We start from the raw sequence: 16,339 nt of genomic DNA on the forward strand, positions 1-16,339 counted from the left end.
GGGACATGACAGTTACATGTAAGGTATTTTGGATAGGATAATGGAACAGAAAAAAGACATTTGGTAGGCTGTGGATGTAGCTCAGTGGCAGAGGCCCTAGGTTTGATGCAGCACCATCACCCCCCCCCCAAAAAAAAGTGCATTACATTAAAAACAGGAAATCTAAATAACTCATTAACCTCATAATAATGTCAATATTGATTTGTTCATTTTAACAAAGATATCATATAATGTAAGATATTAATAGGGGAAACAGGTTGGGAAATATATGAAAATACTATACTAGCTTCTCAGTTTTTTTGTAAATCTAAAGCTATTCTAAAAAATAGACCATTAAAAATTAATCCAATAGTAAAGGGGTGAGTATGGATGAACCAAGACTGGTGATAAGTTAATCACCATTGAAGCTGGTGAAGGGTGCGGAGCTGAATGGCAGGATGAAAAGCATGGTGGTAACAGATATGGAGCAGTGGGCCTCAGCCTGCCTGGGGAGAGGCTTTCTTTTGAAACTCTGTGTGCACTCATGCAGAGTCTGGGAACCTGCTCTGTGCCCTTTCTGCTGTGCCTCGTTACAGTTGCTCCAAGACTGTCTTCACGCCCTCCTTCCCCATGTTTGGTCCTGTCTCACTAGTTGGTGTATCAGGAAATTCAGCCCAAGACTATCAGAGAGCCAACCTCTAGAATGAACCCTCTAAGCTGATTTGAATATTTTTGAACTCTTAGAAAATTCTTCCTTTTGTTCAAGAAAAACCTAACTTCTGTAACTTTTCCCCCTAGCCCCCAGTCCTGGGGATAGAACCCTTCCTTTACCACTGAGCTACATCCCCAGCCCTTTTTATTTTTTATTTTGTGACAAGGTATCACTAAGTTTCCCAGGCTATCTTTGAATTTGTAATCTTCCTACCTTAGGCTCCTGAGTAGTTGGGATTACAGGTATTTGCCAGCTGCCTTTTGCAACTTTAAAGTAACTCTACTCCCATGGTCTCTACCTTCCAAAAAAGAAAATAGAAGAAATCAGCTTCCTTACCATGTGATGGCCCCATTGATATTTAGAGAATGATGTTTTGGTTTTCATTCAGCATTTCTGTAGCCAGGCACAGTGCCAATGTTCCATTAACTATTTTCTTATTCAGGCAAACTCCTCCATTTCTCTAGTCATTCTTCATGTGATGTGTTCTCCAGCCTCTTTACTGCTTGCTTCTCTTAAATTTGTCAGTGTTTCAGAGAGTGCTGCTTAGAACTGAACAGACACAGGGAACCAAGGTGGAAAAGCTAGGCATGCTTGGGCACCCTGGGTAGAATCAAAGCATGGAGGGCAGGTAGATGGTGACCTTGATGGGAGGCTGTGTAAGGGATATGAGCAATAAGGCCAGTACTATAGAGGACTCACGATGCCAGAATGAGGAGTTTGGTCTTAATTCCTTAGGAGGCCGGGAAAGTTATGAGTAGGGCTTAGTGCAAGGACCTGGCCACCTCTCCCCCTCTATGCACAGGACACCACATACATAGAAGGCGCACTACAAATACTTGTTTATGTGACCCTTTTTGAAGAAAATGTTGGTGAAAGTCTTAATGAGGTGCTTTTGAATAAGACTCTGTACTGCTTTCAAGGCCCTGGCTTCATTTAAGGCAAATGAGTGGGTAACAGCTCTGAGTATTCACTTACAAAAGGTAAGAATCTATCACGTTTCCCTTACCCTTGGAAGCAGGAGTATGGGAACAGCAGAGGTGGGGGCCTTGGAGCAGAGAGACCCAGATTTTGAGCCAAGAGGTGTAGGAGAACCAACTTTCCAGGGAATAGGCAGGCCTAGGCCTAAGAGGTAGTCAGGACAGGCCAGAGCCATGGACAGAGCATCAAAGAGGTGACAGATGGAGGAATATTATTCTGATTTTGTTTCTAATTGCTAGCTGTGCAGACTTGGGCAAATCACTTTGCTTCTCAATCTGTATCCTCATCAGAAAATGAGGAAATTCACCAGGGTGAGTTGCCACTTTGAATGTTGTGACTCCATTTGTGCACTCATTTAACAGATATTCCTTGAGTATCTATTGTGCTCCCAAGCATGGCACAAGGTGCCATTGTGAGTGAGTTAACCAACATAACTCCTGCCTCATGGAGTATTTGATCTAGTTGGGTTACACATAGTATACAGATTTCTAACAAGTACATGAAAAATAGCAAATTGCTGTTGGAAAAGTACTGGAAAGCAGAGTGGGGAGGTGACCTTCTTAAATGAGGTCTCTGAGGAAGTATGTTCAAGCTGAGACCTGAATGATGAAACAGGACAAGGGAGAAGAATATTTCAGACAGAAGGACAAGCAAGGAAGGAAGGAGGCAGGAAGGAGGCACAGCATGTTGAAGAGACTGGAAGGGAGGGCAGGATGGCTGGATCAGAGTAAACGAGGTAGGGTAGTGGCAGCAATGGACCAGGCTGAAAAGCAGAGCAATGGTGAGATAGATAGTCCATGCCTTGGCAGCCATGATGAAGTATTCTGTTTTATCCCCGGTACTTTGGGAAGCTTTTTGAAGGATCTAGACAGAGGAAGTGACCTGACTCCAGCTATGTGCATGTGTGTGTGTATGTGTGTGTGTGTGTGTGTGTGTGTGCCCACGTGTGTGTTCATGTGTTCGTGTGTGATGGGGGATGGACCTGGCAGTGGAGAAGAGTGCCAGTACTGCTCCTGAATAGATTCCTTAGTTCAAATCCTGGCTTTATGTGGCTGAGGCAGGAAGATTATGAGTTTGACATCAGTCTGGGCAATGTAATGAGACTGTCTCAACACAAAACAAATACTGGCTTTGCCACTTTGTGTCTTGGGCAAGTTACTCAACCTCTTCATTCCTCAGTTTCCTCATACCATAGTGGTAAAAAGTGTGGATTCTGAAAACAGACAACTTGGGTTCAAATCCTGGCTTTAGCTGGGCATGGTGGCATACCTATAATCCCAGTGGCTTGGGAGGCTGAGACCGGGGATCTCGAGTTCAAAGCCAGCCTCAGAAAAAAATGAGTTACTAAGCAACTCAATGAGACCCTGGGGGATTTGGGGATTTGGCTGGGGATTTGGCTCAGTGGTTGAGTGCCCCTGGGGCTAGGGTTGTGGCTCAGCAGTAGAGTGCTTGCCTAGCACATGTGAGGCCCTGGGTTCGATCCTCAGCACCATATAAAAATAAATAAATAAATAAAGGTATTGTGTTAAACTACAACTAAAAAATAAATATAAAAAATGTTAAAAAGAATGGTTTTATTGCTTTAATGCTGTATAATGTTGGACACTTTTCTTAACCTCAGCATCCTCATCTACAAAATAGGGAACCATGCCATTGTGTTTGTGAGACTTAAATGACTTAATATAACCACAAACTACAAGAGGCCCTGTAATTTAGTGGATGCTTAATAAATGTTAGCTGGTGCTACCTTCGTCTTTGTGTTAATCAGGTTTTGTGATGCTGTGATCAAAATACCTGACAAGGATGAATTGGAGGAGGGAAAGTTTATTTTGGCTCAAAGTTAAGATGTTTAGTCCAGGGACAACAGAATCCATCGCTCTGGGCCCAAGGTGAGGCAGCGCATCCTGGCAGAAAGGCATGGCAAAGAAGTGCTACTCTGCTCATGGTGGCCAGAAGCAGAGAGAGGCAGAGGGGTAAGTGGAGAAGAGACTACAGGGAAGATGAACCCTTCCAGGGCACTCCCCAGTGAATGACCCTCCTCCTCCAGCCACACCCCTACTGTTAACTCTATGGCCTACAGTTACCACCCAGTCAGTCCATTCCAACTAGGATGGACTGATTAGGTTACAGCTTTCCTAATCTTATCAGTTTACCTCTGAGTATTCCTGAATTAACACAGGAACTTTTGAAGGATACCTCATATCCAAACCATAACAATTGTTGTCAGTGTTATCATTGTTGGGAATATAAAATACATGACTGTGGACAAGTAAATTTTCTTTTCTGAACCTCATTTTCCACAGCTAAGGAGGATGATCGCTATACAATAGGACAGTTGTGAAGATTATATTTGTATGTATTTTCTTCACATAGTAGGAGCAACATTTTTGCCCCCTGCCCACGCTCCTTTCCCCACTTCCTTAGTACTGGAGATTGAACCCAGACTGGCCTCAAACTTGTAATCCTCTTGTCTAGCCTCCTGAGTGGCTGGAATTACAGATATGTACCACCACCACTGTGCCTGGCTGTCACTTTCATTTCATAGGTGAGCAAACAGCAGCCCAGGGAGGTATTGCTTGCCCAAAGCCACAAAGCAAATGAAAAATGTAGATATCCTTTCGGAAGCCAGGATTAATCTTACCTGGCCTCCAAAGAGCAGGTCTCTTGATTTGGGATCTCTTTTGTTCTTGAGTCTTAGAAAGCTGGGTGCTGGAGGCTCTGGGGGGCCAGTAGCCTCTCCTTCCCTCCCTACCTGAGTCTTAATTAACCAGCCAAGAAGCTAAAGTGTGAGCACTGGATTTAGAGTATAGCAACAAGGGTTCTTGGCTTTGCTCAGCCAGTTCCAGAGTGTCTCCTTATGAAGAGGCTTATACTCTGTAAAGCAAGCAGGTATGCCTAAGGCTCTCCATCTCATTTTCAGATACAACCAGGTATGAACCAAGCCAAAAAGCAGGGGGTACACTAAGCTGCAGAGAGGACTGGGGCCTACAGAAAAGGATGGGGTAAGGGGTGGCTGAAAAGGGGGATGTCTAAATAAGGACTAGCTATTTGGTTTTTGTCCTAAGTCCTGAGGAAGAGAAAACAAGCTTGCTTGGCAAAAATGAGTTGAAAGCTGGGTGAGATGGCTAGTTCTAGCTAGTCCAGGAGGCCAAGGCAGAGGATCACTTGAGCACAGAGGTTCAAGGCTATCCTGGGCATCAGAGTGAAATCTGTCTCAAAAAAGATAGTTGAGATTGGACATTGGAGAAAGCTCAAGAAGCAGTGGTATGAGTGTAGTTCTTGGAAAAGAGCCTGCTCTGTGGAGGTGGGACCATGGAGAAAGCACTTAGGGCTTTCTAATTCCAGGAATCAGAAGACTGTCATGTCAAGTAGCAAAAGTAGCCCTGGACTTCCCCTCCCCATCACAAGCTCAGTGACTGCAGTGGATTCACCTCTTATTTGAGGCCTTATTTTGCTATCTAGAAAATCTGCTGGTAGAACTGACTGGTTTCTGAGGTCCAGTTTTCTGTGATTACTTCTTTCTAGGGCTTTCACCAGGCCTTCCTTCCAGAGAGCTGTCGTGACATGCGGCCCTTGATTCTCGTGAGCCTGGGAACTGAGTTGATTCGATTAAGGAAAGAAAAATTTTATGAAATGATTGATGAAGAGACAAGAGAGAAGTTGTTGAGGTCTGACATTGAGTACCCCAGGTCAGTATTGGGCAGTGTGTAAGTCCCATCAGATCAAAGGAACGAGCTTTTGCCTGTTGTTATAGTAAAAGAAAGAAAGAAGGGAGGGAGGGAGGGAAGGAGGGAGGGAGGAAAAAATCAGTAATACTGAATGCTGACAATAGTGAAATGAAACTGGTAGTTATTATATTCTAAATTGGCTCAATCCTTTTGATGATAATTTTAGCCTCATATTCCTTTTGACATTGTTAATTTTAGCCTTATATGATCCTACCCTTTGAGGCAGTGATCCATCCCTGAATTTGTCCTTAGGAAGCCAAAATGTGGGGAAAGCTACAAGCATTAAAATGTTCATAGCAGTCATATTCATAATAGGAAAATCACCACCATTACCTCCACCTGTGCCACATATAAGGAGATAATAAGAAAAGCAGTACATTCCCTTGATAGAATATCCCTGTCTTATTAAAAGATGATAAGTTTAATGACTCCATAACTGGAATGTTAAGTGGATAAGCTAGTGATACATGGAAGGAGCAGTACAAAATTATATATATGCTACCACTATGTCTTTGGTAGTATACATAAACTTACCTGGTTTAGCCAGCAGGTGTTGGAAGCAAGTGCTAGTCCAGTGGTAGAGAAAGAGGAGGTGTGGAGGCAGGCAGATCTGTAGAATCTTTTTCACCGCTGAGCAACTTCACTAGTCCTTTTTATTTTTTATTTTGAGACAGAATCTCACTAAGTTACTGAGACTGGCCTCAAACTTGTTTTCCTCATGCCTCAGCCTCCCAAATTGCTGAGAATTACAGGTGTGTGCCACTGCAGCCTGCTCAGATCTGTAGATTCTTGCAGTGTGTCCAATAAGTTCATAATTCTATATGAGAGCTCTGTGATCTTGGGCAAGTCATTTCCTCTCAGACTTCAGAGTCCAATCAGCAGAACAAGAAAAAATTGGCTAGATCATTGTTTCCCAAAGTATGAAACACATTCCACAGAAGGTTTGCAAGATGATGTTCTATGGTGCACAGATTGACATGTTTAACCTTGACAGTGTGCGTTAGAAAAATAACAGGATGAGCTTACTAACCTCAAGATTGGTAGATTTTGTTGCTCAGGAAAGAGCTAAAGTAGATGTTTAAGTAAAAGAAATGAGTCGATTTAAGAATAATAATGAGCAAATTTTATGTGACAAAAAATTGAAGGAATTTTATGAGAAAAACAAGTGGAGAGACTCACTGTTGACTTCTCCCAGTTCAGAGGTGCTGCATCTCTGTTTTCTGTGCACTACCAATATGGAAAATGGTTGTTAAGACTGACCTACTTGAAAAAGATCTAAGGAACCTCAGCTCCTCGAGTGATAGCTGGCCCTGGGTGGTTTCAGCTAATTTTTGTAGAATTGAAATTCTGAAAAGGTTCACATAGACTTGCCTCCACAGATGTTTGAGCACTTGGTGCCTGTACTGCCAAGTCAGCGCTTTACTTTAGTCATCTCTAATGCTGACAGGCAGGTTGAACTCATGCTTTTTTAGACTGCCAAAGCAGGCCAGAAACATATCCATTATGTAGCTCAAATCTCTTAAGTTTTAACTAAGGACTTGAGGTCCTAAAATCAGTCAGGCAGAGGCACCAGCCCTATGAATGCCATGGGCTAGAAACCTAAAAATCACCCATACACAACCCAGGCCATTGCATGTAGAACAAAATGGAGATCTCAGTTCATAGGAAAGACAGAGGAATCCTCAAAGGCCAAAATGAAGAGGCTCCTCCAAATCAAGTAAACAACAAGATTCAATGCTGGGGTTGTCCCAGAGTGGTGAAAAGCCACATGAGCTAAAGTGTCAAAGCCTGTGAAGACGTAAGAAATCATCAAGTGAGGCAGGGGATTGGAATGGAACTCCCAGGCAGAGGACTCTGGAAAGCTGCCCTGCTTAGTAACAGAGTAGACTAGAAACAAATGTGACCATCATCATCCAGACATGATGTGGAATCTTGTCTGTATTAACTTGGACTCTGGGTCCAAAAATAAAAAAAAATAAATAAAAGAATCCCATGCTTACCCCTCATAGATTTTAGTGAGTTCCTTAGCCCTTTTGAGCCCTAACTTTCTATATTTATGAAATAGAGATTAAATGAGTTAACCAATATAAAGTGCTTGACACTTGATAAGTAGTAGGTCAAAGTCAGATACTATTATTCATTTTGTAAGAAATTGGTGGAATTAATGTGAACTTTTTAAGTGGAAACTAGAGGTGTGCTGGTACCAGCTCTCCAGGAGGCTGGAGAAAACCCTAACTGTCAAGGCTTGCTGATTTTTGTGGTGTACATATGCCCACCATGGCCAGTTTCAAGCTACCAACCTGATATCATTCAACATGGAGTTGAGAAGAGAATTCACACTGTTAGCTTTTGTGAATGGTTATGAGCTGGTTTTGGAACATCACGGATACCAAAAGGACTAGCTAATAGCCCATTCTGACCTCTACATGTTTTCTTCGGTGGATCTCTGGGATCACAATTGACTTTGTCTTGGTCATTATCATCTAGCCAGAAGAACCTTCTAGGTTGTTAGTTATTAGGCTTGTCCCTTTAGGTAGGCAAGCACAGGCAAATCAATGGAAGTTTAGCATCCTTCCCTTGCTGTGGTCTCAGAAGGAAATAAATCAGTTAATGCTAAGTCCGTTCCATCCTGTGCATGTTTGCCCCACACTCTATGGGGAAAGGGGCCTGGGTAGGGCCAGAGCACCATGACCAGTCCAAGGCAGCCACCAATCTATGATATGTCTCTCTAGATTTGACTGTTCTGGACATTTTATATAGATGGAGTCATACAATATGTATATATCTCACCTTATTTATATACTTACCAGTTGATGGGCATTTGGATTATTTACACTTTTTAGCTATTATAAATAATACTGCTATGAACATTATTGTACAGGTTTTTTTATAGACATATATTTTCATTTCTCTTATATATATACCTAGGAATGAATTGCTGGGTCATATGGTAACTTGTGTTTAACCTCTTAAGGAATTGTCAGGCCATTTTCCAAAATGGCTACATAGCAGTTTACATCCATATAGCAAAATCCTCATTCTAATATCTGCACAATCTTCATCAATATTTATTACTGTCTTTTTTTTCCTCACTTTTGGTGCTGTGGATCAGACCCAGGACCTTGTGCACACTAAGTAACCACTTTGCCACTGAGCTATATCTCTAGCTCTCCTGTCAGTCTTTTTTTTTTTTTTTTTTTTTTTTTGCGGGGGTGGGGGTATGGAGTAGGATGGGTACCAAGAATTGAACTCAGAGGCACTCGACCACTGAGCCACATCCCCAGCCCTATTTTGTATTTTATTTAGAGACAGGGTCTCACTGAGTTGCTTAGTGCCTTTTTGTTGCTGGGGCAGGCTTTGAACTTTGAACTTGTGATCCTCCTGCCTCAGTCTCCCAAGCCACTAGGATTTCAGGTATGCGCCACCACACTTGGCATTGTAGGTCTTTTTTGTGGTAACAACCCTAGTGGGTATAGGTGGTGTCTCATTGTATTTTTTTAAAGATTTTTTTTAGTTGTTGATGAAGTTTTATTTATTTTATTTATAAGTGGTGCTGAGAATTGAACCCAGTGCCTCACACATGCTAGGCAAGCGCTCTACAACTGAGCTACAACTCCAGCCCTCATTGTGGTTTTGATTTATATTTCTTGGATGGCTAGAGATCCTATATATAATTTAAATGTTTCGAAAACCACATTGTAAGACATGAAAAGAAATAGGTGAATAATCTATTTTTAGATTCAGTATATATAAAGTATTATAATTTAAACATTTTATCAATATAAAAACTATTCATGAAATATTTTCCATTCTTTTGTGTTGTAAGTCTCTGAAATCTAATGTATGTTTTACACCCAAAGCACATCCCTAATTCAGATTGGCCACATTTCAGGTACTCAGTAGCTGCATATGGCTTGTAACCACTGCAGGGGAAAGCATAGGTCTATGCAAAGAAGGTCATAGAAAGGTAGAGTAGGAAACAGGAGCCTGGAGAAAGGCAAAGAGCTAGAACTGGGTTCCTGTATTTAGGCATGGAAAAGAGTGGCAGGAGGAAAGGCTGAAGGGCAAGAGTAGGGAGGAGCTAGCTAGAGACCTCAACTTATGTCCTATCCTTCAGTGATGATGACATGTGCCAGAGATTGCTCAAGGAGAACAGCTGGAATATCTTTCGGAAGGACCTAGTACGGCTGCTCGTGGAGCCTCGCAAAATACCACCATTTACCCCAGTTGGGCCCAAGAAGAAAAGCATCTACAAGCCAAAGTCTCTGATCCTGGATTTGTGTAGTGTCAACAAGAAAGTTAAGCCACATCATCCCATTTTTATGGCATCCCAGAAGTACCTCCCCCCACTGAGGATCGTCCAAGCCATCTCAGCACCCCGGCACAAAATCCAAGAACTCCTTCCTCAGTATAAGAATGCAGGAGTCTTTCTTTAGAATCAATAAAAGATGTCAGATTCCTCTCTGTGTTTTCAGAATGACCACCATGGTGGTTATGGGGCTTGGAAGGAGTTCCTAGAGGGCTGGGCCAGGGGTCTGGAGAGGTATTGGGGGCAGCAACTGGGGCACAGATTCCCCTGGCACTTGTGGGCTAAGCTGAGGGAATAGATTATGAGGCTGTTGTGGGTGGTGGACTGTCAGTGGGAGTCTCGGGTTGGGAGGGTTTTATCCAGTGAGAGCTGATTGGGAGGCACAAGGCTCAAATCAAAGTGATCAATAATATGGTTATGAATACAAATGCCTTCAAGGTTGGACAAGTTTGTATGAAGGAGTAGAACTGAGAAGCCATAGAATGATGGGATGTTGGGTACCCAATTTGACAATTCTCCATCCAGTTGGAGCAACTGCTCCTTCAGCCCAGGCAGTTGATGCCATGCCAGAAATTAAAGCAGGTCTGCTTTTGCCAGTCTGTAGATTGTTCAAGAGAATCAAGAAATCCATCATTTTAGATGATTCCTATTGGTTTCTAAACATAAGCAACTAATTCAAATTGTTTTTGGACAGTGTCATTCAAACAAAACACACATGGCTGTGTTGGACCTGCAGGCTACAGACTGATCCTCTCTGTCACTTAGACAGGGTCTGACTGTGGGGGAGAGGAATATAAGGAGGCAGATCAGAGGTTGACAGCATGACAGGAGCAGGCATCCTGGGTCAAGGATGAGGATCAAGCACCCTGGGAGAGTGGAAGCAGGTCAGATACAATGAGGCAGGCAGTAGGGTTACAGTTGGAGAGGGATCCTCAGTCCCTCTGGGGGTCCTCAGTCTGGGGCTATTACTTACCTGGGCCCAGAACTCAGGGTGCCTCTCTCCATCCAGCCTCAGCACCAGAGTCCAAGTGCCAAGCAACCTCCCTCCTTAAGAAACCTCATATGTGGGCTGGGGATATAGCTCAGTTGGTAGAGTACTTGTCTTGCATGCACAAGGCCCTGGGTTCAATCCCCAGCACCACAAAACAAACAAAAAGAAACCTCATATGTTAGCTTATGAGCACTGTAGGACCTGGCAGAGGCCATGGTAGCACAGGAGCCCTCCCATACCCCCATGTTCCACCCTTGGCAAGGAATAGACTGAGCACTGAGCTGGGAATCAGGCTCCATTTCTATCTCTGTGGACCCCCTTGAGCACCTTGCAAACTTGTCTAAACCTCAGTTTCCCTGATGGAAAAATGCGCAAGTTTGATGATCAGTGGTTTTCATGAATGAGAAGTGAGTATAGTTTGAAAGCATGTTCTTTTTAATTATTATTTAAAATTCTTTATATACTGTAAACCAGAAAAGGAATAATATGAATTTATTTCCCCCTCAGACTTGCATGTGGATGTCAGAAGGCAGAGAGGTAGTGAACCTATAGACACTGACTAAAGTTCAAGTTCTAGTAGGGAGCTCCGGGGATTTCTGAACAGACTTAACATGGCCAGAGCGAGGGAGAAGAGCTAACCTGTACAGAGCACTTATTATAACATTTCAGCCACCTGGCTATGCGTCTGACCATGAGGTCCTGCCAGATTTGCCACTTAATGACTATTGAGTATTAAAAGAGGTGGCATGTATATAACATGATGGAAGATTTCATTCTCCAAGATTCCTGGATTCCCCTTCCTGGAAAGTGAGAGAAAAACCTTCTAGAACGAAGGCAGAACATGTTTTCTGTGGGAGTATCCAGTGAGGAAATGGACTTGAAGGGCACCCTTGGGTGAGGACCCTGCTGAGGAAAAATGGTAGGGTGTTGGGCTTCAGGAACTCCAGAGAGAACAGAGGAAGAGCAAAGTGCCACAGAAGTACTTGAGTGGGAGGGAGCCTACAGAGGTCCTCAGGGAGCTGTTTGTGCCTGAGAATGTGTAACATTTGAATGACTCTTAATTACAGTGATGTGGTGCTACTGCTTCTGTGAATTCCCAAGCAGGGAGTGGACAGCCTGATGCCTGCCCCCATTATATTTGGGTTACAAACATGAAGTCCCATCACACACAGGAGTATTCAGTACATGTTAGAGGTTATTAGCATCTTTTTGATGAGGATCTATCTGACTATCCAGAAATCCCTTCCCATTCAATGAAATAGGCAACTGAGCCTTTAGAGGTTGGGAGGGGCGTGGCTAACATCTCACCCACATCCTTCTCTAAGTGAAAGGCTAATGTCTTAATGTTGACATTAGCCTGGGGGTGGGGAAAAACTGGCTGGCAGGGAAAAGCAGAGGTCTTCACTCAACTATTAATAGACACTGAGGGGGAGGGTGCTGCTTAAGAGAAGATTGGGAAGGGCAGTGTAGGGAGGGGCTTGCTAGTGTGGGAACACCTCTGAGCAGACTATGGGCTGGAAGAAGAGGCAACATTTCTCAAAGGTCCCCCAGTATACCCACCCCCACCCCAAAACACACATCAGGGAACAGGTTAAGAATCGGGCAGTGAAGGACAAAGCAGGATTCACTCAGGAGAGAAGTTCATTCAAAAGCAGTAAATATGTTACCCCTTGACATAAATGTTGGCAATAAATGGTTTGCATCCTGTAAAGATCCTTACCACTAATGTAGGCATGGATCAGAGGGTCCAGGGAGTCACAGTGTAAAGAATCAAGGAGAAGGGTCAGGCATGGTACCTATAATCCCAGCAGTTTGGGAGGAAGATTGTGAGTTCAAAGCCAGCCTCAGCAATGGCAAGGCACTAAGCAACTCAGTGAGACTCTGTCTCTAAATAAAATACAGAATAGGGCTGGGGATGTGGCTCAGTGGTTGAGCCCCAAGTTCAATCCCCAGACAAAAAGAAAAAGGAGAAGGGCTTAGGCTCAGGTATGGAGTGCCCAGTGTATACCAGGCTTTATATGAAGCACTCTACAGAGGTGCATTAGGCCATTTTTCCATTACTGTAATGAAATACCTGAGGTGGGTAATTTGTAGAGAAGAGGTTTATTTAGCTCACAGTTTTGGAATCCAAAAGTTCAAAGGGCATGGTGCCAACACTGGTGAGGGTCTCCCTGTCTGTGTCAAGTGGCAAATAGCATGACAGAGGAGGGAATGTGCATGAGAGTGAAGTGAGCAGACAGGAAGCCAGAGAGGGAGGGGCCAGGCTCTCTCTTTTAAAATAACTTGCTCTTAGAAGAACTAACCCATGAAAACTAACTTAATCCCTTTAGGGCAGCACCCCTCAAATAATCCAGGGACTTCCCACTAGGCCCCCCCCCTGTTAAAGGTCACACTACCACACTAGGGACCAAGCTTCCCACATGTGAAGAACCTTTGGGGGACACATTCAAATTGTATCCAAACCATAGCAAAAACCTATCACTTATCCTTAAAATATTTCCTGGCAACCAGCTGGGCAGTATTATCGCATTTAGGAGGTGAAGGACTTGAGGCCCAGAGAGACAAAGGCCTGGTCTTGGCTCACTCAGCTACCAGGAGTTTTTGCGGGAAGTCCACATGCTATTCTGTACTCTGGCACCTTCTTAGTTAAACAGCCCTGTTTAACTAAGTCTGTGCACTGTTAAGCCACTGTTACTCATCAATCCCAAATGAGCCACCTGTTTTCAAAGAAGAAATTCTGTACACACAACCCTGGAATTGTGCTAGAGAGAATATACTCACCCTCTGCAATGAGTTTCCATATGTAAATAGGCATAGTCATACTTGGAGAGGCGTGCTCAGGCCACACAGCCTAAAATAGAGCTCCCAGCACTAAAAGCCTCCACTGTTTGGGGAAAATGAAAAAACCCATTTGAAAAATAAACACAGGGGATATTGCCAGCATTTATTATAGGAAATGTTCAAGATCCCATCTTGAGATTGGAAGCAAAAGCATTCTTTGAATCTTCTTTTCCTTTTTTATAATCATGGGAAAATTTTATCTTCCAGTTATGGAAAGTCTAGGGGTGAGTTGGGTCACTTCTTAACTCCAGAAGGCTAAATCACAGGGAAACACTTTTAGGATAGCATACCTGAGGCCGTTTGGCCTCATTGCCCTTGTGCTATTTGGGGAGTTAAGACTTAACAGCTTAGCAACAGGGGCATTGAGTTGCTGAATGGATCTGCGCTGGTTCATAGCAGGCAATGAGGGCCAAGTTACAGTTTCTAGTTGGCTGAGAAGTAGCACCAAAGCTGGAACAAAGGTTTTCCACGGTGCTGCAGGGCTGTGGGTTTCGGGGATAGTCACTAGTAGGAGGTAGGGGGCAGTGAGAGGTGGCAGTCAGACATGTGCAGTATGATTTTTAGCCAGGCTCCTTCGTTTTCTGGAGCGTCAACACTATCCTCTGTAAAATTGAAGATGTACACGAGACATTCCCAACCCACCCTTTCCTTTTTTCCCCTCCCACCCATTCTCCTTCCATGGCCTCACCATCCCAAAAGAAAATCAAGAACAAGAAGAAAACAGCTGGTTATGGTGACACAGGCCTGTAATCCCATCAGTTTGGGAGGCTGAGGCAGGAGGCTTAGAGTATAAAACCCGTCTCAGCAACTTAGCAAGAACCTGTCTCAAAAAAAAAAAAAAAAGTAGAAAGGGTTGGGATATGGCTCAGTGATTAAGCACCCCTGGGTTCATCCCCCAGGACCCCCCAAAAAAAAATAAAAAATAGAAGGAAGGGCAGCAGGGCCAGGGGCTAGGAAGAGGAGAAAACAGACTGAAACCCTTGGTAACCTGAGCAGATGAACAAAATAGAATTGTATTTCCAACAGAATCTCCTTGTTCTGGGGAAATACACATAGTACTTGGTTTCTTCAACTTACTTTGAAATTATTTAGAAAACTCAATGTGTATTTATTTAGAGAAAGAAAATATAAGCAAATGATAACAATTGGCAAACCTGAGCAAAGGGTATCTAGTTTTTTTGAACCATTCTTGCTATTTAAAAAAATATTTTAAATAAATACAGCATCACCAAACAACTCTTTTGAATATACAGTGGCATTGACAATTCACATAGTGTGCAGCCATCACCACCATCCATCTCCAGAACTTTTCTCTTCTTGCAATACTGAAACTGTACCCACTAAATACTAACTCTTCATTCCCCACGTCCCCCAGCTCCTGGCATCCACCCTTTTACTTTCTTTTTTTTAATATTTTATTTTAGTTATAGTTGGAAACAATACCTTTATTTTTATGTGGTGCTGAGGATCGAACCCAGGGCCTTGCTCACACTAGGCGAGTACTCTACCACTGAGCCACAACTCCAGCCCTCACACTTCTATTTTCTGTCTCCAGAAATTTGATTACTCTAGGTACTTCATGTAAGTGAATCATCGTAGTACTTGTTTTGTTTGTGACTGGCTTATTGACTTAGCATGATATCTTCAAGGTTCATCCACATTGTAGCATGTGCCAGAATTTCCTTCTTTTTATAGCTGAATAATATTTCATTGTATGGATTAACATATGTTTTAGCCATTCATCCGTTGATGGACATTTGAATCACTTCCATTTTGGTGCTATTGTAAATAATGCTCCTAAGAATGTAGGTGTACTAATAGCTCTTTGAATTTTCCATTCTTTTGGGTGTATACCTCACAGTGGAATTGCTAGCTCTTATGGTAATTCCATTTTTAACTTTTTAAAGGAACTACCAAAACAACTATCATTGTCGCAATTTTAAATGTAAAATTATTTTAAAACAAAATTACAACCAAAAAAAAGAAAGAAAATAAGGGAAGCTAGTGTGGATATACATTAGTATATTTATTGGCTCTAGTTGACTTTATAATTAGGTGATAATTGACTTTTAAATTTGGCAATCAACTCCATAGGCAGTGAAAAGGGAAACATTGTTTCATTAAAAATAAGACCATAACAAGCAAAAAATGGAGGAAGTCAATATGATTTGTTACATGCCCTAGCCATGATGATTATAAAATCTTTTTTTTTTTAGTTGTAGTCAGATGCAATACCTTTATTTATTTATTTTTGTGTGGTGCTGAGGATCAAACCCAGGGCCTTGCACGTGCTAGACAAGTGCTCTACTGCTGAGCCACAACCCCAGCCTCCAAAATCTGACTTGTATACACCTATTAGAGTGGCCAAAATCCAAAACACTGACAATACCAATGCAGGTGAGGATGTGGAGAGACAGGAACTCTTACTCATTGATGGAAGATTGTTTTCAGTTTCTTATAAAACAAAACACATTCTTGCCGTGTGAACCAGCAGCCATGATACTTGTTTTTCAAAGGCCTCAAAATCTTAAGTTCACACAAAAACCTGCACACAAATATTTACAGCAGCTTTATTCTTGTTTTTTTTTTTTTTTTTAGAGAGAGAGAGAGAGAATTTTGATATTTATTTTTTAGTTTTCGGCAGACACAACATCTTTGTTGGTATGTGGTGCTGAGGATCGAACCTGGGCCGCACGCATGCCAGGTGAGCGCGCTACTGCTTGAGCCACATCACCAGCCCTGGCAGCTTTATTCTTGATTGCCAAAACTTGGAAGCAGCCAAGATGTCCTTCAGGAAGTGA

At 42.7% G+C, this 16,339-nt stretch overlaps 1 protein-coding gene across 12 annotated transcripts in view; it reads left to right on the forward strand.

Moving 5' to 3' along the window:
- Cnbd2 (cyclic nucleotide binding domain containing 2) overlaps nucleotides 1-16,339 on the forward strand; it is a 60,970-nt gene that overhangs the window by 42,378 nt on the left and 2,253 nt on the right. For 7 of the 12 annotated variants that reach the window (XM_005329933.5, XM_078051709.1, XM_078051710.1 and 4 more), the window contains 2 exons: nucleotides 5,195-5,358; nucleotides 9,515-9,857. The exons of 1 other annotated variant lie outside the window; for it this stretch is intronic. In XM_005329933.5, the coding sequence (XP_005329990.2) occupies nucleotides 5,195-5,358; nucleotides 9,515-9,833 (483 nt within the window). In that variant the 3' untranslated portion in view covers nucleotides 9,834-9,857. Of the gene's footprint in view, nucleotides 1-5,194; nucleotides 5,359-9,514; nucleotides 9,858-16,172; nucleotides 16,336-16,339 lie in introns of those variants that run through there. 4 more of the 12 variants (XM_078051707.1, XM_078051706.1, XM_078051715.1 and 1 more) reach the window with 4 other exon arrangements.

Source organism: Ictidomys tridecemlineatus, chromosome 5, assembly GCF_052094955.1.
Source record: "Ictidomys tridecemlineatus isolate mIctTri1 chromosome 5, mIctTri1.hap1, whole genome shotgun sequence".
Classification (NCBI taxonomy): Eukaryota; Metazoa; Chordata; class Mammalia; order Rodentia; family Sciuridae; genus Ictidomys; species Ictidomys tridecemlineatus.